This window comes from Rhinoderma darwinii, chromosome 1 (genome assembly GCF_050947455.1).
Source record: "Rhinoderma darwinii isolate aRhiDar2 chromosome 1, aRhiDar2.hap1, whole genome shotgun sequence".
In the NCBI taxonomy this organism is placed as follows: domain Eukaryota; kingdom Metazoa; phylum Chordata; class Amphibia; order Anura; family Rhinodermatidae; genus Rhinoderma; species Rhinoderma darwinii.
The window spans coordinates 69,823,896-69,845,031 of record NC_134687.1 but is presented as its reverse complement, the minus strand read 5'-3'; the positions used below and the strand labels follow the sequence as shown (position 1 = coordinate 69,845,031).

The window sequence follows — 21,136 nt, the reverse complement described above, 5'->3', positions numbered from 1 at the left end:
CTACACTAAAGCTGCCTCTGAGAACATACAGTATATTCCTGCCACCAATATATCAACCGTTTATAAGATTAATTAGAGGACCAAGACAACCGTGGCAGACGGAAAAACATACGTATCAGAGGGGTCCCTGAATCAGTGACAGCAGAAGCATCCACTAAAGCGGTTGAGATTTGTCAATTGCTGGGCCCATCACACATAACTCCATTGATCATTGAAAGAGAACATAGAGACCTGCGCCCTGCTCCAAAACCCACAGATCCCCCGAGGGATATAATATGTAGGTTACCTAAATTTCCAGCAAAATGAACAAATAAAGGAAAGAGCAAGAGAAACAAACAACATCTTGGATGAAGGTGCCCCTCTTAATCTTTTTCAGGACCTTGCTCCCGCTACCCTGAACAAACGCAAAGTGATAAAACCTTTGATGGACCATCTTAGAAATAAGCGCATCACTTTTCGATGTTTATTCCCATTTGGACTTCTCATCTCATCAACTGGACGTAAATTAGTCATCAGGTCTCATACTGACCTAGCCAAAGTTTACAATGCCCTAACATCTCGGACTTGAACATTGCCAATTGGTCTGTTACAAACTAAGTTCTGAATCTTCCTGAGATAGTACCCCTGACTCCGTGGAAGTTGGCAGATCCCAGTAAGCTATCGAAATCCAAGAAAAAATCAGGCAAGCTTACACCTAAACTTCTACTTGCTAATGACTGATTCTGTTTCCATCAGCTATAAGACCAATCTATGATGGTGATTACAGACGAAAATAAGGTTATGTCTTCTAGTAGGTACTGACTTGCTCAGAATTTGTTCTAAGGTGTGTGAAAGGTAGAAAAGATCTGCATTTTTTAACCCCTGAACAAATGTTATGTTTGCCATTGTTAGTTATAATATTTGGTTCACTCATATAGGAACCTTTTACATTGGTCTTATAACTGACAAAAACCAATCTGTGATGGTAATCACAGTCGGCAAAAAGGTTATGCCTCTCTTAGTAGGTTCTGACTTGTTCATAATATGTTCTAAAATCTGAGATTGGCAAAACAGATCTAATTTCTTTACTCTTGAATGAATGTTAGGATTTTGTAGCCACTGTGGATTGTGATGTCCTCCATAATAATCCTTTTCAACACTGACATTTGTAGGTTATTTAATTACATTGAGAATATATATTGAATTATCACGATGATTGTGCCTTTTCTTTCAGCTCTTGATTTACCAATAGTATGTCTTGAAACTTTAGTTTGAGGAAGCTGACCATGTTTTCACATATCTAAAATGTTGGATTTTGACACTTTGAGCACCATTTATATCTCTGTTACCTTAGTTTATAGCTCTTGTTAAAGTGATATATTAAGAAATATCACACCGATTGTAGAAAAGAATGTGTTTCCCCTGTGTCGACTCTACTGAGTCTTGACATTACATCGCTTAGGTTTTTCCGGGAGTAGTTAATCCCGTCTGGTTATACAGTTCTAAAGTACCAGGGATAACAGAAACATGTCCCCTGAGTCACTTTTTTAATCACTTGTGGTCTCCCAACACTCCACCACGAGGTTTCACGACTGTTTGCCTAAATGTCTAAACAATTTCCACATCCCCTTCCTTACATCCCCTATTACTTAGAATGTTGTTTTATGTTTACCGTTCATAAGTTTTCACTAGTTGTCTCATGGCTCCACTACGAATATTTACCTACAATGTAAGAGGTTTAAACTCGCCACCCAAAAAAGGACAGATACTACATAGCTTCCATAAAAAGCAAACACAGATATGTTTCCTACAAGAGACCTACTTTAAGCATCATCACATCCCTAATCTTTCCAATTCATCCTTCTCAATCTGGATACATAGCACCTCTCCATCAGCAGCCAGATTGAGAGTAAGTTTGGGCTTTCTCAGAGATTTATGTATATCCATAGTAGATCAGGTAATTGACCCTGAAGGTAGATACCTGTTTGTAAAAGGGACTATCGATAACCAGCTATATACCTTTGGGAATCTTTACGCTCCGAACACCTCTCAATACGCATGACTGAATAAGACCTTCTCTAGATTAGAAGAATACAGGGAAGGCATTGCAGTAGTAGCAGGTGATTTTAACTTTACTCTTAATCCTACGGTTGACTCATCTTCAGGTAGATCAGCTCTGTCCTACAGAACATTAGCCCGCATCAAAAAACTCTTTCACAGAGCTTCTCACATAGATAGCTGCCGTTTTCTCAACCCCAGAAGTAAAGATTACACACATTTCTCAGCACCTCATAATTCTTATCAACAACTAGATTATATCTTCCTCCCATCCCACTGCTTGAAATACTGTCTAGATTCTTCCATTGACCCAATGGTCCGTTCTGATCATTCCCCAGTATTCTTCACCTTTGAAACACCTACACAGATCACAAAAACATATAACAAGTGACTGAATGAAATGCTACTAGATTCTCCCAGTGTAAAGGATCAGATTAACCTCAGTTTACAAGAGTTCTTTGAGCACAGACATCTCATCACATATTTTGTGGGAATCACATAAAGTGGTTATTGGGGGAGAACTCATAGCCTTGGCCACCTATTATAAGAAGTTGAGATCAAGGAAATCTGAAGATTTATTAAGTTAAATACAACATTTAGAATGTTTACACCAAAAAAAAAAAAAACTTTTTGATACCCAACTAGCTCAATTATCAACCATGCGGGAAGAACTCAAAGACCTTCTAAACTTATACTCCGCCAAACTATATTTATCCACCACCCAGAATTTTTTTGCACATGGTGATAAACCTACTAAGCTTATGTTAGCTAAAATGAGACAGAGGAAATCCAAACACAGGATTGGGGCAATTAAAGACAATGAAGGTGTGGAGTCACAGGAGACTGATCACATTGCTAATATCTTCCGTAAATACTATAAGGAACTATATAACATTAACAAACAAGACACTTCTGATTCCATTATTCAGAAAGTCTCTGCAACAGCAACCTTCTTCTAGGTTTTAGACCTTCCTATAGTCACCGAAACTCATGCTTCACACTTATGCGGCCCACTCACACTAGAAGAATTAAAGGCTGCATTGAAAGCAACACCTAGAGGGAAAAGCTCCGGGTCCAGACGGCCTTCCATTGCACTATTACTCATGTTTTTTTGACCATGTTGCACCACATATATTGGCAACCTTTCATCTGGCCTTGGATGGTACACCTTTTTTGTCTCAAACGCTCATAGCACATATCTCCCTGATACAAAAAGTTGTCAAAGACCCTTTCAACTGTGCAAATTATCGCCCCATTTCCTTGCTGAATCTGGATTTAAAACTATATGGCAAGAGATCAGATTGCCAAGATGCAATCCATTCTACCATATCTTATTCATGCAGACCAAACCGGCTTTGTACCAGGACAGGAGGGGAAAGATAATACATATAAAGTTCTCAACTCCATATCATTTTCCAGAAAATCTAAATCACCCCTTGTCCTACTTGGCACAGAGGCCGAGAAAGCATTCGATAGGGTAGCCTGGTCCTATATGACCAATGTTCTAAGAAAATTCAGGTTCCCACCCAAATTTATAACAGCAATTATGGCAATGTATTCATGACCTAGTTAATACATAAAGATTAACGATACTCTTTCTAAGAAGGTTGAAATTAATAATGGAACTAGACAAGACTGTCCATTATCACCATTACTATTTATCTTAGCTATGGAACGCTTCCTACAAACAATCCATCAAGATTCAACAATCCATGGACTAAAATGTGGTCAACATGAGTACAAACTAGTAGATTACGCAGATGACCTATTACTATTACTATCCAACCCTAATATTGCTTTCATATCCCTTCAAAAATGATTAGATACATTTGGATTCATATCCAATTTTAACATTAATGCTTCTAAATCACAAGTCTTGAATAGCTCCCCAACTCCCTCACAAATAGAACCCTTAAAGCAAAGATTCCCATTTACCTGGTCATCTGTGTCCATCAAATTTTTGGGTATAAACATTACTTCTGACCCAAGACAGTTATGTTCCCTGAACTACAAGGGACTACTGAAATCCCTCCCTTATATCCTTAAATCCTGGTCCCCAGCTGTTCATTTGTGGATTGGCAGAGCTAACATGCTGAACTCTCTGATTACCCCTAAGTAACATATTTACTTCAAACTCTTCCTATACGCATTCCAAGTAGCTTCTTTCACCTATATAGGAAAATTAGTTCAGACTACATCTGGAATGGCTCTAAACCTAGGATCTCACATAAAATCCTCCAACTACCCCCAGAAAAAGGCGGAATCGGATTTCCTTCCGTATCCAAATATTACACAGCTGTACACTTAAATAGAATTGTTCATTGGATTAGACAGCCTATTCATAAACACTGGATATCTATAGAAGAACAAATTGTTCAAATACCTTTACGCCATCTGATTCTGATAGACCCCAAAACTATCATCCTTCTCGACATTTCGTTTTTTGACGCAGGAAACCCTAAGAGTATGGGGTGATCCGGAGGTCAGATCGGTGTTGAGAGACCCTAGGACCTCCTCCCGTTGTATCAAAACACAGGAAAATGAATATAAGGTACTCTCCAGATGGTATCTGACTCCTGTTAGGTTAAACCATATGTATAGTACTACGTCGGACACATGTAGGAGATGCAGTAATACATCTGGCACCTTTCTACACATATTGTGGGAGCGTCCGGGTCTATTACGATTCTGGCAACAAGTCTTCACTCATTAATTTGATCTGAGCACAATGATCCCGACCTCTCCTGAAATAGCTCTCCTTGTCTTCATTCCGAAAAATACACCTGGAAAATCCCTGAAACTAATTTGGATACTCCTAGCAGCGGCCCATCTACTAATCGCATTGAATTGAAAATCAACGGCTCCTCCAACATTATCGCATTGGTTGCATAAGTTTAGCCAAATAGCTAGACCCGAAGAACTTTCCCACTGGGAACTGGGGACTCACCACTCTTTTGTTCAAATTTGGAAGGAGTGGCAGAGTACTAGATCCCAACTTTATAATCCGATGGGCAATAATCCCCTTACCAAATCATAATTATTTTTCTAACTATATAGTGAATGTTGTCATTTCACACTGCTTGGTACACAGTAGAGCACAATCTCTTACAGTCACAACCTCGATACCCAGCCCTCCTTCCCTGGCATCCAGACCTACTGTCCCCCCTTTTTTTTGGTTTACACTTTCACTCAGATTGGTGATGTAATATGCTAATGTATTGTCCCTGATGGGGTACATGCTACTCATTAGTAGTTTCTGGCAATTGTTTACTGGCTGGCTCCGTTACGATTGCTCAACTATATTTGATCTTCTTTGAACAATACTGTTACCTTAAATACCTCATGATGATGTCACCATTGCTTACATTTACTTTGTGATATGTATGATGTTTTTTCTGTACACTGTTTATCTGTACACTGTTCCTTAAATCCTTAAAAAGCAATAAAAATATATTTGAAAGAAAGAATCTGTGGCATGACTTGAACATTGCTATACACCATCACAACCCAACTAAATTCAAGGTGTTGGAGCAGTTTTGCCTGGAAGAATGGTCAAAAATCCCAGTGTGTAGATGTGCTAAGCTAACAGAGGCATACAAAAGACTTACATCTGTAATTGCAACATAAGGTGGCTATAAAAATTTGACTTTTTGGTGGTGAATACTTAAGCACAATAAAGTTCTCCGTATTTTTTCTTAATTATAGTTTGTGTCAGAGTAAAAAATACTTTGCGTCTTCAGAGTGGTATGCATGTTGTGTAAATCAAATGGAACAAACACCTCAAAAATACATTTTGATTCAAGGTTGTAATGCAAAAAAACAGGAAAAACACCAAGCGGTGAATATTTTTGCATGGCAGTGAATAAACAACAAAATAATAATATAAATAATATATAATATATTTAGAGAATATATCACTATGAATGCCTTACCTACTGAGTGCTTTGAATGTAGTATAATTACGATACATCCAGATATAAGACATTACATGTATCTGCATTTAAAACGAAATATGTGCTTTCTTCCAGAAACAGCGCCACTTTTGTCCACGGGCTGTGTGTGGAATTGCAGCTCAACCCTATTCAACTGAATTGCTGGACTGCAACAACAGACACAGTTCATGGACAAGAGTTACGCTGTTAGAAGAAAGCAACCATACTTTTCTAATCTTATACAACACCTTTAAGTTATTGAGAGTCCCTAACAAATAATTATTTGCTCTAGCATCTACTCATCTTTGGCCCAAATATATTTTGGCCATTTCATAGCAACACTAGCCATGGCCTGCAGGTGACACATACAGGCTTTCTAGCTTTTGTTGAGAACTACCTGTCACCCACATTCATGCCCTTGTTGAGATCAGCTGGCATCATCACTGTTCAATACCATTTTACCTCTTTATATGCTTATTATAGTAGTGGGCACAGCACAACATGCAAGCTCAAATGAAAAAAGTATAACCACAAACGTGTATTCTCACATAATCTGTTTTATTACAAGGGTATGTTCACACGCAAACTCAAAAACGTCTGAAAATACGGAGCTGTTTTCAAGGGAAAACAGCTCCTGATTTTCAGACGTTTTTGAAGCCACTGCCGATTTTCACTGCGTTTTTGGTGGCTTTTTTTACGGCTGTTTTCTGAACTTTTTTCAATAGAGTCTATGAAAAACAGCTCCAAAAACGTCCCAAGAAAAAAAATGGCCCATCGGAAGAGAATGCCTTTTTCCCATTGATCTCAATGGCCATATGTTTGGAGGCGTTCTACCTCCGATTTTTCGGCCGTTTTTTAGGCGTTTACAGCCTGAAAAACGGCCGAAAACACTCTGTGTGAACATACACTCACTGTTCCCCACCCTCACCAGATGTAAAAATGCCTTGTTACAAATAAACTTGCATAAAAAATAGGAAATAATTACTTAGATAGTTTATTTAGAAATGTAAATTAAAATAAATTAAAATAGATATAGTATAATAACGTCTATTTGGAGCATCTATGCAGTAAATACATGGAATTCAGTCTATTTTGGTCTGTCCTTGTAACATTTTGCTGTAGTTGTGCATTAGGACATTTATCAATTTATGTTCGATATTTTTAATGGAGTGTTTGAGTACCCCATAAATTCAAACCATTAAGTCACCAAGTGCTGCAGTAATATTTTAATGCTACCAATACATTTAATCCAGGACATCTGTCCCTTAGGAATATTATCTCTCAAAGAAATGAGAACAAATCAATATGCAAAACATGGGTCTTTAAGACAAATACAATTAAATGTTTACTTAACCCAACTCATTTTTTCAATACGAGCCAATTAGCTAAGCCAATATTCCCTGTGGTGCAGGAGCAACACGTGGCTCAAGGCGCCTCTGTATGGCTGTTGGCAGCAGAATATACTGCTGTGTGCCAATGACATATTAGGTATATTATATTATTATTTATGCTTGGTACCAGATTTAGAACCATAGCACTAGAAGGTGAAATTAGGTTACAGTGGTGCGAAACAATGTCCCCTTCTTACCCGACTAAGGCCCCATTCACATCACGTTTATTTGCCTAGGTTTGTAAGCCGGTAAAAGCGCCCGATGTTTACTTTAAACTTAGGCCAGTGACTTTCTGTATCTGTGACCACACTGTGTATACATGTAAGGCCCCATTTACAGTATATCATGCATCTCCTCTACGCTTAGCATGTACGTCAGGAGAGTCCGTACGTTCCCGCTATAAGTGTCCACATGGCTGCATTAACTGAATGTAGGCCAATAGTATTTTATTGGGCTGTTTCCTTGCGTTAGATTTAGCTTCAGGAGCAAAAAAAGAATAATAAAGAAAGTGCAAAAATCTATTTCCTTAAAAAACAACCAATATAACATTATCCTAATGTAAGACAATGCTGGTATAATTGACATTTGGTTTAAATTGTTATTCATCACCAATTGTAGATTTTTATGGTTGATGCTTAAAGTTGTTGTCCAGTTTTTTGTTTTTTTTTAACTTATTTGTAGAATAAAAAAAAAACACCCACACCCACCCACCCACACACACACACACACACACACACACACACACACACAGACACCCACACACACACACACACACACACACACACAGACACCCACACACACACACACACACACACACACCCACCCACACACACACACACAGAAACACCCACACACACAGAGACACACACACAGAAACACACACACACACACACACACACACACACACACACACACAGAGACACACACACACACACACACAGACACACACACACACACAGAGACACACCCACACACACAGAGACACACAAACACACAGAGACACACACACAGAAACTCCCACACACACAGAAACACACAGACACACACCCACACACAGAGACACACACACACAGACACACACACACACACACACACACACACACACACACACACATCCATGGGATAAGTGAATAGAACTAATGGTGGAATAATGATAAACAACTACTTCACTCTGCAAGTATTTAACCCCTTAAGGACACGGCCAATTTTGGCCTTGAGGACAGAACAATTTTTTTATATTTCCCTCTTTGCATCCCGGCGCTCATAACTTTTATTTTTTGTACGACGTAGCTGTATGAGACTTTGTTTTTTGCGGGACGAGTTGTACTTTATGTAGGTACCATTTTTTGGTACAAATACATTATCGTTTAATTTCTATACATTTTTATTTTGGCGAAAATGCAGAAAAAAAGCAGTTCCGCTGCAGTTTTAATTTATTTGTTTTACACCATACACCGATCATCATAAATAATGTTATACATTTGTTGTACGGGTTGTTACAGTCGTGGGGATACCAAATATGTCCATTATTTCATGTTTTGGGACTTATATTTTAAAAAGTTAATTTATTATAAAAAAAATGTGTGTTTCTGTGTATTTTTTTACTTTTTATTTATTTATTATTTTTTTTACATTCATTTAACTTTTTTTTGAATCCCATAAAGGGATTTATCATTTTGATTTTGTTACTGCAATGTACTGGCATAGATCTATATGCCAGTACATTAGCCTGTTACTGATTGTACACAGGCAGTTGTTAGGGCATACCTCAGTATGCCCTAACAACAGGAAATATGTTCAGACAGCCCTGGGGTCCTTCAATGGACCCTGGGCTGTCTGGCCATACGAGTTGTGGGCTTTGATCGCGTCACAGTTATTTTCTGTGACGCGATCAAAGTGCAGTCCCCTCTCCTTGAACGCCGCGATCAGCTTTCATTGCGGCATTCAAAGGGTTAACGGCGGAGAGAGGATGTTTCTCTCCTCTCCGCTGTCAGAGCGGGGCCGTGGCTGTATATTACAGCCGTTGCCCCGCTCTCGATCGCGCGCACAGGCGGCTGTCACACAGAACGAGAATGCTCGTCCTAATGTGCCAAGTACTCGCCACTCAGGACGAGCATTCTCATCCTGTGTCGGCAACCAGCTAATGTCTCTAGATGATTTATAAAATATCTCTCTGTTTTTAGGAGATGTTGTCAGGTTGTTAATAAAGTTAAATAAGAAAAAAAAACAGAGACAGTGGGAAGAATGTAAGAGCTGCTCCTCACAGGCACTGACAGACATGATGATGAGATTTTGCTGGAGGTAGAAATACTTTATAACTTCTTTTCCTCAATAATCTATTATTCACCTGTTATATACCTGGACAGTGTTACCTGAATGCCAGTGGTCACATGATGTGTGGGCCACATGACTGACGCCATCTTTAGCCCCTTCAGTTATACTATGGGTACATTTCTATGGAATAATGGTATGGGCTAAACCATTTTTTATTTTTTAGACAAAGGCAACTGCACTGATAAGAGAGGTATGTCCGAATTTTAAATAAGTGTAAATTAGAAATCTGTATGATTTTCCATTCAATAAATAAATAGAACAAATAAAAAGTGGACAATCCCTTTAAGTAAGATAATTCCCTTGATGTAAATATCTCATGACATCTAAAGTAGAAAATACCACCATTTAAAAACATTCATTGCATTTTGATGTGGCAGCAATATTTGCAAAAGTAGAAACAGGAAGTGCAGTGATATTGGTTGTCACATTTGCATTAGCTTCTAAGCGACTGATGGTAAAATTGGTGGTAAAACTGTCACTTCGTGAATGATTGAACATGCTGAGAAAATGAAAGTTGATCCCCAGTTTCTGAGAACCTAATTTAAGGTGACAATCAATATGGCTGCACTTCCTGTTATCATGTTTCCAAAAATGGCTGCCATGGCTGCATTGCTATATCCACAACTTCTGATTTACTCATGTACTCTATGGCCATTATTTTAAAGAGTTTCATTGGAAATCCTAAGGAAAAACGTAAATTTGTTTCTAACTAAAGAGCATAAGTTACCTTTTAAAAATTGTCCCCAGCAGCTTCAAATGGGGTTGTCTTTGGCTGGATCTATTAGAGCCATTAGGCCTTTTTCACATGGAGTTTTAAGCTGCGGTTTTTGCCGTGGAAACCGCGGCAAAAAAACGGCCAAAATCGCCTCCTATTGCAATGGGAGGCGTTTTTTTCCCGTTAGCGGAAAAAAACGCTTGCAGGAAAAAGAAGCCCTTTCTTCGGGCCTTTCAGTCTCTGACCTCTCATTGACATCAATGGGAGGCAGAGAAAGCATTTTTCGCTGCGTTTTTTGCCCGTGGCGCTCAATGGCCATGGCCGAAAAACGTCACGCAAAACGTGCCTCAAAATTTCAGACGGAATATTGAGGCAGATATTTCTGCCTGCAAAAAACTCTGTGTGAACAGGGCCTTATTGTTGTAGAACCTCTGCCCACTGCAGGATCCTCTGGTACTTTGGTGGGCCAGTCCGACCCTGTAAGTTGTTGTCTTAATTTGCCCTACACCCATGCTATATTTAATAGGTCATATTACATGTCCTAGCAGAGGCTATATATATATATTTATACAAAAGATAGATGATGACGCCACTCAAATGAGGCGCTGAGAGAGTCATGATGATGATGGTGGAAGCAAGCTAGATGAACCACCAAAATCATTGGAATTTCTTACCACTGGAATTTAATTTTATTAACTTTTTATAGAAAGATGATCCACTGGATGAAACCTGTGCTAGAAAAGTACATAAATCTGCTTTGAGAGTCATCAACAAATAGATTTTTATTTCAACAGGTAATAATTAAAAAAATACTACAGGGGTTATTGCGAAACAAAAGTGTACTGGTAAAAAAGTAACAATAAATTTATAATACAACATAATACCATGAACCAGCAAGAATGTAGACGCTCATATCACAGTTTCCTCAGTGCTGTACCCTTTGGTTACATACTATATTCAAAAATAATCACATACTAAAACAAATATGAATTTATTCAAGAAAACAAATTTTCCATATGGCTTAAATAAAATGTTGACATCCTACAGGCGCCTCAAGAGCAGCGTTCTCCGACCTCCACAAGTGACTGTCAGGCCTACCACATGCAGCTTCCCAGCTGGTGGACGCTCTTTATACTATTGTGCCCTTGTGGCACTAGGGAAGCCATAGTAGTACTGAAACTTGGCAGCAGATCTCAAACCACATAACTGGCAGTTCATTTTAGGGTAAGAGTCCTGTCACCTGATCATATCTTTGATAGACTTTTTGCCTTTTAATACTCCATGTGGCTCAATACTACCTGTCAAATTGGGCCAAAAAGGTTGGGAACCTCTGTTCTGGAGTGAAATTAAACTTTCACAATCCCTGGACAAGAAAACCTAATGCCTCGACATTTGAAACACAATAGATGCAATAAAAACAGCAATCAATGAATACAATCGATAGTAGTAATAATAATAATAATAATACTGATAGATAAATACATAATAGCAATAATAATAATAATAACAACAACAACAATAATAATAACAACAACAATAATAATAAAAATAATAATAATAAGATATATTGCCACTCTATTGTAAATGTCAATTTCAATCTCTCGGCACTCCACAAATGTCACATGTTCTAGTGACCTCAGCCAGACCACAATTCCACTATGTCACTACACAATTATTTCCCACATGACACTCAAATTGTTTCTCCTTTCATTCAAATAAATCATTCCCTAATTCCCAGACAATAACATGTTCTATATCAATCCATACAAGCAGCTGAGTAGCCTAGTGCTGTCCATGGTATTGAAGTAGTAGACCTGCCACACTCTCCACAGATGGAGACATTTCATACATCAGAATTAATATGCAGAGATATAATTAGCAATAACTATCACCGGTGAATTAGTCACAACACAGGCAGCTAAGGGAAGTCATCACATACTCTGGAGAGAAGACCAAGTTGACACAAAGTTGCAGGGTGAGCACCAGGCTCCTTCTCCATTCCTCTCTGCGCACTTTGTTTAATTCAAAGGATGTACTCACCATGTTGACTTCAGAGACCATATCTATGCTGGCTACAGCTATTCTCATCCCCACATCAACAGGAGGGCCTGGGGAGAAGAAGCAGTAGGCAGACGTGTCATCATAGGAGCAATATGCATAATAATTCAGGAACCATCTTTTTCTATGACATTTTACTATCAGCTCTCATTATTGTGGTTGCATTAGATGATCAGACGTTTATTGCTAGTACATTACAATAGGATCATGTATGGGTGTCATTACCTCCAAAGTCTGGCCTCAGTCGGATGTCATATCCTTTGAGCAATCTATCCACTGTCTCTTTCACATATGACATGTTGCTTTGCTCATTAACACTGGAGAAGAAGAAGAAGAAGTATAGACACTGGAGTCAGCACCTAAACTACAAGCATCAGACATAACTCCCCATCCCCCACCCTCCTTCACCCCAAATATACACATATCTATAAAATACCCATTCATGATCTGCATATTTCTCTGCAGCACATCTCACCTCTGAGCACAGCACACCATGGCTATCAGCATAGGAAACGATACAATCCCGAAATATCCTCCTCTGTTCTGCAGCGTCCACATTACTAAGTTGATAGAAAAAATAAAATAAAACGTTGTTTAATGAGAGAAGATTCAACGAATGCAACTAAAGTCTGAAGCCAGGCGATAATTCCTAATAGAGCGGCGCATGCGCAGTGGAGGCAGCATCCACACGGACTGTTTGCTGGAGAAGATTGTGAAAAAAAAGGGGGAAAAAATGCCCAAGTCTCCAAAGGGTTAAAAGTTGTATCTTGGTCTTAGTCCATAGGCGCTGCTGATGAGAGGGTGGTGATATTCCTGTGCTGATCACGGGGCTGGGTGCAGGCTCAGCTCCTGGGTTGGGGGAGATGGGTGAGCATGGCTGTGATTGAGATCTGCTGTATATAGTACGTGCTGTTGCTGGATGACTGCTGCTGGTGATGAGGAACGAGCTCAGGGCACGGGGACCTGTCAGCGGCTCTCCTTCCCTGAGCACGGTGCAGCCATTCCCAAGGAAGCTGCAGTGGTGGTGGGAGAGGAGATACAGACTGTACCTGATCACGATTTCTCTGATTATGGGAGGGGGCATAAAAAAAACCAAACCAATTACTTCTGCTCTGATATGTGGATGCAGCAGAGCCGGCCTAGATACAGGGCATCCTAACATAGGGGAGCATAGGAAGAACCAGGCACATCATCAGCAGAAGCAGCATCCTAATACCGCTGTACAGGGCATAGGACCAGACACCTCTTACCCTACAATCTACCTGCAGGATTAGGTCAGAGGAGTCAGGTAGCACATGTGGCTGTATGCACAATACTGTATGTGGAGAGAGAGGAGAGAGATGATAGATAGATAGATAGATAGATAGATAGATAGATAGATAGATAGATAGATAGATAGATAGATAGATAGATAGATAGATAGATAGATAGATAGATAGATAGATAGATAACAGAGAGATATGATATGAGATACATTGACATACAGATAGATAGATAGATAGATAGATAGATAGATAGATAGATAGATAGATAGATAGATAGATAGATAGATAGATAGATAGATAGATATTAGATAGATAGATAGATAGATAGATAGATATATGACAGAGAGATATGATATGAGATACATTGACATACAGATAGATAGATAGATAGATAGATAGATAGATAGATAGATAGATAGATAGATAGATAGATAGATAGATAGATAGATAGATAGATATATGACAGAGAGATATGATATGAGATACATTGACATACAGATAGATAGATAGATAGATAGATAGATAGATAGATAGATAGATAGATAGAAATTCCACCATCCAGCAGCACCAGTATAACTTATGAGTGGGTATACGCCTCAGGAACCCAATCACGGTTCCTAAATCTTCCAATATATGTCCAAGAATAGGCATCACTCCAATTCAAAGTGAAAAACTGGTTTATTATTTGCCCTCATGCAACGTTTTGGCTCTATTGCAGGAGCCTTTTTCAAGCATGCTTGAAAAAGGCTCCTGCAATAGAGCCGAAACGTTGCACGAGGGTAAATAAAAACTATTTTTTTCATTTTGAATTGGAGTGATGCCTATTCTTGGACATAGATAGATAGATAGATAGATAGATAGATAGATAGATAGATAGATAGATAGATAGATAGATAGATCAATGGCGGATTATAATATGGGCGTTTCGGGCGGCCGCCCGGGGCCCGAGGCTGCCAGGGGGCCCATCGCCCCCGCACACAATCTTAAAAAACTATGCCGCGCTGCCTGCTTCCAACTGAATCTGCCTCCGCAGGACGCAGATTCATTTGGGTTGAATGCTGGAGCCTCGCTCCAGCATTCACTCTGCTGTGAGCGGCTCGGTGCAGGCAGGCGCGATGTAGTGACGTCATCGCGCCTGTCTGCACGGAGTCACTCACGGGACAGTGCAGAGGAGGAGAAGCATCCCCCACCGTCGTGGGAACCGGGATAGGTAAGTAATTATGTTTTTTTTATTTATTAGGTACGTACATATGGGGCATTATACTGTGTCACTCACATCTATGGGGCATTATACTGTGTCACATCTATGGGGCATTATACTGTGTCACATCTATGGGGCATTATACTGTGTCACATCTATGGGGCATTATACTGTGTCACATCTATGGGGCATTATACTGTGTCACATCTATGGGGCATTATACTGTGTCACTCACATCTATGGGGCATTATACTGTGTCACATCTATGGGGGCATTATACTGTGTAACAGCTATGGGGGCATTACACTGTGTCGCAGCTATGGGGGCATTATACTGTGTCGCAGCTATGGAGGCATTATACTGTGTCGCAGCTATGGAGGCATTATACTGTGTCACAGCTATGGAGGCATTATACTGTGTTGCAGCTATTGGGGCATTATACTGTGTAGAGGCAGCTATGAAGGGCATTATACTGTGGGGGCAGCTATGGGTGGCAATATACTGTGGGGGCAGCTACGGGGGACATTATACTGAGCAATTACAAGAGCTGCAGGTCTAAGGGGGGAGAAGCTGTGTAGCACAATATACAAGGGGGGATTGTTGTATAGCACTATATAGAAGGGAGCGCTGTGTATCACTAAATCTAAGGGGGATTGCTGTGTAGCACTCTATACAAGAGGGGGAGGGCTATGTGATGCTATTTACAGAGGGGGAGGACTGTGTAGCGCTATTTACAGGGGGCTGTGTGTGGTGCTATCTACAGTATTTGACACAATTATATTCAGGGGCGCAGTCTATGGTGCTATAATATTTAGGGGCACAGTGTTTGTACTATTTTATTCAGGGGCGCAGTGTTTGGTGCTATTATATTTAGGGGCACAGTGTGTGGCACCATGATAATATTATCTTTGTTTATAGGTGTGGAAATGTTGGAAAAGTGAGGAGCCAAAGACATCTGAGTGGCAAATTCTGCAGAAATGGGTCATGGCCGGGAAAAGTCGTCATGAAGTCTAGACTGGCTGGAGAAGAGGAAAAAAACTACGTCGTCACCTGTGAGTCACTAGATTTATAGACAATCTGTCATCTCTACTGACATGTTTATTATAGGAAATCCTTGTATTTCACAGAGTCTTTGTGCAGTCCAGGATTGATAGACAAATAAGTGTTACTATTCCCCTTGTCAGGAGAATGTGTCCCTACACGGTGCGATACTGTCAGCGATGGTTGGAGACTGTCCGTATGTGGGGACACAGCCTTTTGACAAGGGGAGTAGTAACACCCATTTGTTAATGTCTGGACAAAAAGGAAGTGTTAACAATAGTTACAGGGCGGCGGTGGAGAAGGGGGGCCCAACTATGGTTAACAGCCCAGGGCCTATGGTCTACTTAATCCGCCACTGAGATAGATAGATAGATAGATAGATAGATAGATAGATAGATAGATAGATAGATAGATAGATAGATAGATAGATAGATAGATATCAGATAGATAGATAGATAGATAGATAGATAGATAGATAGATAGATAGATAGATACAGGGGCGGATTATAATGAGGGCAAGTGCCGCGGGCCCCAGGCTGGAAGGGGGCCCAGTTCGCCCCTGTTCTCCCGTACCGGCTGTTAAATTTATAGTACTATTATATTCAGGAGTACAGTGTTTAGTACTATTATATTCAGGGGCGCAGTGTATAATACTATTATATTCAGGAGCGCAGTGTATAGTACTATTATATTCAGGAGTACAGTGTTTAGTACTATTATATTCAGGGGCGCAGTGTATAATACTATTATATTCAGGAGCACAGTGTATAGTACTATTATATTCAGGAGCACAGTGTATAGTACAATTATATTCAGGTGCACAGTGTATAGTATTATTATATTCAGGAGCACAGTGTATAATACTATTATATTCAGGAGTACAGTGTATAGTAATATTATATTCAGGAGCACAGTGTATAGTACTATTATATTCAGGGGCACAGTGTATAGTACTATTATATTCAGGAGCACAGTGTATAGTACTATTATTTTCAGGAGCACAGTGTATAATACTATTATATTCAGGAGTACAGTGTATAGTACTATTATATTCAGGAGTACAGTGTATAGTACTATTATATTCAGGAGTACAGTGTATAGTACTATTATATTCAGGAGTACAGTGTATAGTACTATTATATTCAGCAGCACAGTGTATAGTACTATTATATTCAGGAGTACAGTGTATAGTACTATTATAGTCAGGAGCGCAGTGTATAGTACTATTATATTCAGGGGCACAGTGTATAGTACTATTATATTCAGGAGTACAGTGTATAGTATTATTATATTCAGGAGTACAGTGTATAGTACTATTATATTCAGGAGTACAGTGTATAGTACTATTATATTCAGGAGCACAGTGTATAGTACTATTATATTCAGGGGCACAGTGTATAGTACTATTATATTCAGGAGCACAGTGTATAATACTATTATATTCAGGAGCACAGTGTATAGTACTATTATATTCAGGAGCACAGTGTATAGTACTATTATATTCAGGAGCGTAGTGTATAGTACGATTATATTCAGGAGCGCAGTGTATAGTACTATTATATTCAGGAGCGCAGTGTATAGTATTATTATATTCAGGAGTACAGTGTATAGTACTATTATATTCAGGAGTACAGTGTATAGTACTATTATAGTCAGGAGCACAGTGTATAGTACTATTATATTCAGGAGCACAGTGTATAGTACTATTATATTCAGGAGCGTAGTGTATAGTACTATTATAGTCAGGAGCACAGTGTATAGTACTATTATATTCAGGAGTACAGTGTATAGTACTATTATATTCAGGAGCACAGTGTATAGTACTATTATATTCAGGAGCACAGAGTATAGTACTATTATATTCAGGAGCGCAGTGTATAGTACTATTATATTCAGGAGCACAGTGTATAGTACTATTATATTCAGGAGCACAGTGTATAGTACTATTATATTCAGGAGCACAGTGTATAGTTTTATTATATTCAGGAGCGCAGTGTATAGTACGATTATAATCAGGAGCACAGTGTATAGTACTATTATATTCAGGAGTACAGTGTATAGTACTATTATATTCAGGAGTACAGTGTATAGTACTATTATATTCAGGAGTACAGTGTATAGTACTATTATATTCAGGAGCACAGTGTATAGTACTATTATATTCAGGAGCGCAGTGTATAGTACTGTTATATTCAGGAGCGCAGTGTATAGTACTATTATATTCAGCAGCACAGTGTATAGCACTATTATATTCAGGAGTACAGTGTATAGTACTATTATATTCAGGAGTACAGTGTATAGTACTATTATATTCAGGAGCACAGTGTATAGTACTATTATAGTCAGGAGCACAGTGTATAGTACTATTATATTCAGGAGCGCAGTGTATAGTACTATTATAGTCAGGAGCACAGTGTATAGTACTATTATATTCAGGAGCACAGTGTATAGTATTATTACATTCAGGAGCGCAGTGTATAGTACTATTATATTCAGGAGCGCAGTGTATAGTACTATTATATTCAGGAGTACAGTGTATAGTACAATTATATTCAGGTGCACAGTGTATAGTACTATTATATTCAGGAGCACAGTGTATAGTACTATTATATTCAGGAGTACAGTGTATAGTACTATTATATTCAGGAGCACAGTGTATAGTACCATTATATTCAGGAGCGCAGTGTATGGTACTATTATATTCAGGAATACAGTGTATAGTACTATTATATTCAGGAGCGCAGTGTATAGTACTAATATATTCAGGAGTACAGTGTATAGTACTATTATTTTCAGCAGCACAGTGTATAGTATTATTATATTCAGGAGTACAGTGTATAGTACTATTATATTCAGGAGTACAGTGTATAGTAATATTATATTCAGTAGTACAGTGTATAGTACTTTTATATTCAGGGGCACAGTGTATAGTACTATTATATTCAGGCGCGCAGTGTATAGTACTATTATAGTCAGGAGCACAGTGTATAGTATTATTATATTCAGGAGCGCAGTGTATAGTACTATTATATTCAGGAGCGCAGTGTATGGTATTATTATATTCAGGAGTACAGTGTATAGTACTATTATATTCAGGGGCACAGTGTATAGTACTAATATATTCAGGAGTACAGTGTATAGTACTATTATATTCAGGAGCACAGTGTATGGTATTATTATATTCAGGAGTACAGTGTATAGTACTATTATATTCAGGAGCACAGTGTATAGTATTACTATATTCAGGAGTACAGTGTATAGTGGTATTATAGTCAGGAGCGCAGTGTATAGTATTATTATATTCAGGAGTACAGTGTATAGTACTATTATATTGACAAGTCACCACGTAATGGTAAGAGCAGAGTTCACAGCAGCACAGAGTATTTCAGGAGATGAGCGTGCGGATCTTGTGCGGGGTGGTGACTTGCCAATCATGTGAAGGTGTTATTGAGGACAGGAGTGGAGGAGAGGTAACAGACTGAGAGCTACGTAATGGTAAGAGCAGAGTTCACAGCAGCACAGAATCTGCACGCTCCTCTCCTGAAATACTCTGTGCTGCTGTGAACTCTGCTCTTACCATTACGTAGCTCAGTCTGTTACCTCTCCTCCACTCCTGTCCTCAATAACACCTTCACATGATTGGCAAGCCACCACCCCGCACAAGATCCGCACGCTCATCTCCTGAAATACTCTGTGCTGCCGTGAACTCTGCTCTTACCATTACGTGGTGACTTGCCAATCATGTGAAGGTGTTATTGAGGACAGGAGTGGAGGAGAGGTAACAGACTGAGAGCTACGTAATGGTAAGAGCAGAGTTCACAGCAGCACTGAATCTGCACGCTCATCTCCTGAAATACTCTGTGCTGCCTTAAACTCTGTGGACAGGTCAGGATCCTGTTTCTTTTAAATGCTGCACTGTAGCGCAGCCTTATATAGTGGATCGAGCGGGTTCCCCAGCAGCATTTAAAAGAAACAGGATCCTGACCTGTCCACAGAGTTTAAGGCAGCGCAGCACAGAGTATTTCAGGAGAGGAGCGTGTGATTGGCTGCAGAGGCCGCTGCAGCCTGTGATTGGCTGCAGAGGCCGCTGCAGCCTGTGTTTGGCTGCAGAGGCGGTCACGTGGGATGAAGCGTCATCCCTGAATGCAGGCCTTCTGACGTCATCCTGACGTGTGTGACCGCCACTACAGCCTGTGATTGGCTGCAGCGGCGACATGGATGAAACGTCATCGCTGGAGGCCGGACAGGAGGAATGTAAGTATGAACTTATTTTTTATTTTTTTTATTACATTAAAATTGTATTTTCCGCGCGCCGAGCATGTACTGTCAAGGTTGCTGAAAGAGTTAGTGCAGCCCATTAACTCTTTCAGCACCCTGGACAGTACCATGCTCGGCACACGGAAATTACAGGTTCGGTCAGAACTAGTTCGGTCCGAATCGAACTTTTTCGTGAAATTCGGTGAACTAGCCGAACCGAACTTTTCATAAGTTCGCTCATCTCTAGTCAGGAGCACAGTGTATAGTTTTATTATATTCAGGAGCGCAGTGTATAGTACTATTATAATCAGGAGCACAGTGTATAGTACTATTATATTCAGGAGCACAGTGTATAGTACTATTATATTCAGGAGTACAGTGTATAGTACTATTATATTCAGGAGTACAGTGTATAGTATTATTATATTCAGGAGTACAGTGTATAGTACTATTATATTCAGGAGCACAGTGTATAATACTATTATATTCAGGAGTACAGTGTATAGTATTATTATATTCAGGAGTACAGTGTATAGTACTATTATATTCAGGAGCGCAGTGTATAGTACTATTATAGTCAGGAGCACAGTGTATAGTATTATTATATTCAGGGGCGCAGTGTATAGTACTATTATAGTCAGGAGTACAGTGTATAGTACAATTATATTCAGGAGCACAGTGTATAGTACTATTATATTCAGCAGTACAGTGTATAGAACTATTATATTCAGGAGCACAGTGTATAGTACTATTATATTCAGGAGTACAGTGTATAGTACAATTATATTCAGGAGCACAGTGTATAGTACTATTATATTCAGCAGTACAGTGTATAGTACAATTATATTCAGGAGCACAGTGTATAGTACTATTATATTCAGGAGCACAGTGTATAGAACTATTAT

At 39.2% G+C, this 21,136-nt stretch overlaps 1 protein-coding gene across 1 annotated transcript in view; it reads right to left on the bottom strand.

The window, feature by feature from the left end:
* The window catches only part of GABRB1 (gamma-aminobutyric acid type A receptor subunit beta1), a 606,042-nt gene extending 592,522 nt beyond the window's left edge, over positions 1 to 13,520 (bottom strand). The window contains exons 1-3 of the mRNA XM_075859522.1: positions 12,943 to 13,520; positions 12,693 to 12,784; positions 12,450 to 12,517 (exon numbers count right to left, since the gene is read on the bottom strand). Of these exons, the coding sequence (XP_075715637.1) occupies positions 12,450 to 12,517; positions 12,693 to 12,784; positions 12,943 to 13,025 (243 nt within the window). The 5' untranslated portion in view covers positions 13,026 to 13,520. The remainder of the gene's footprint in view (positions 1 to 12,449; positions 12,518 to 12,692; positions 12,785 to 12,942) is intronic.
* Positions 13,521 to 21,136: the final 7,616 nt, after the last annotated feature.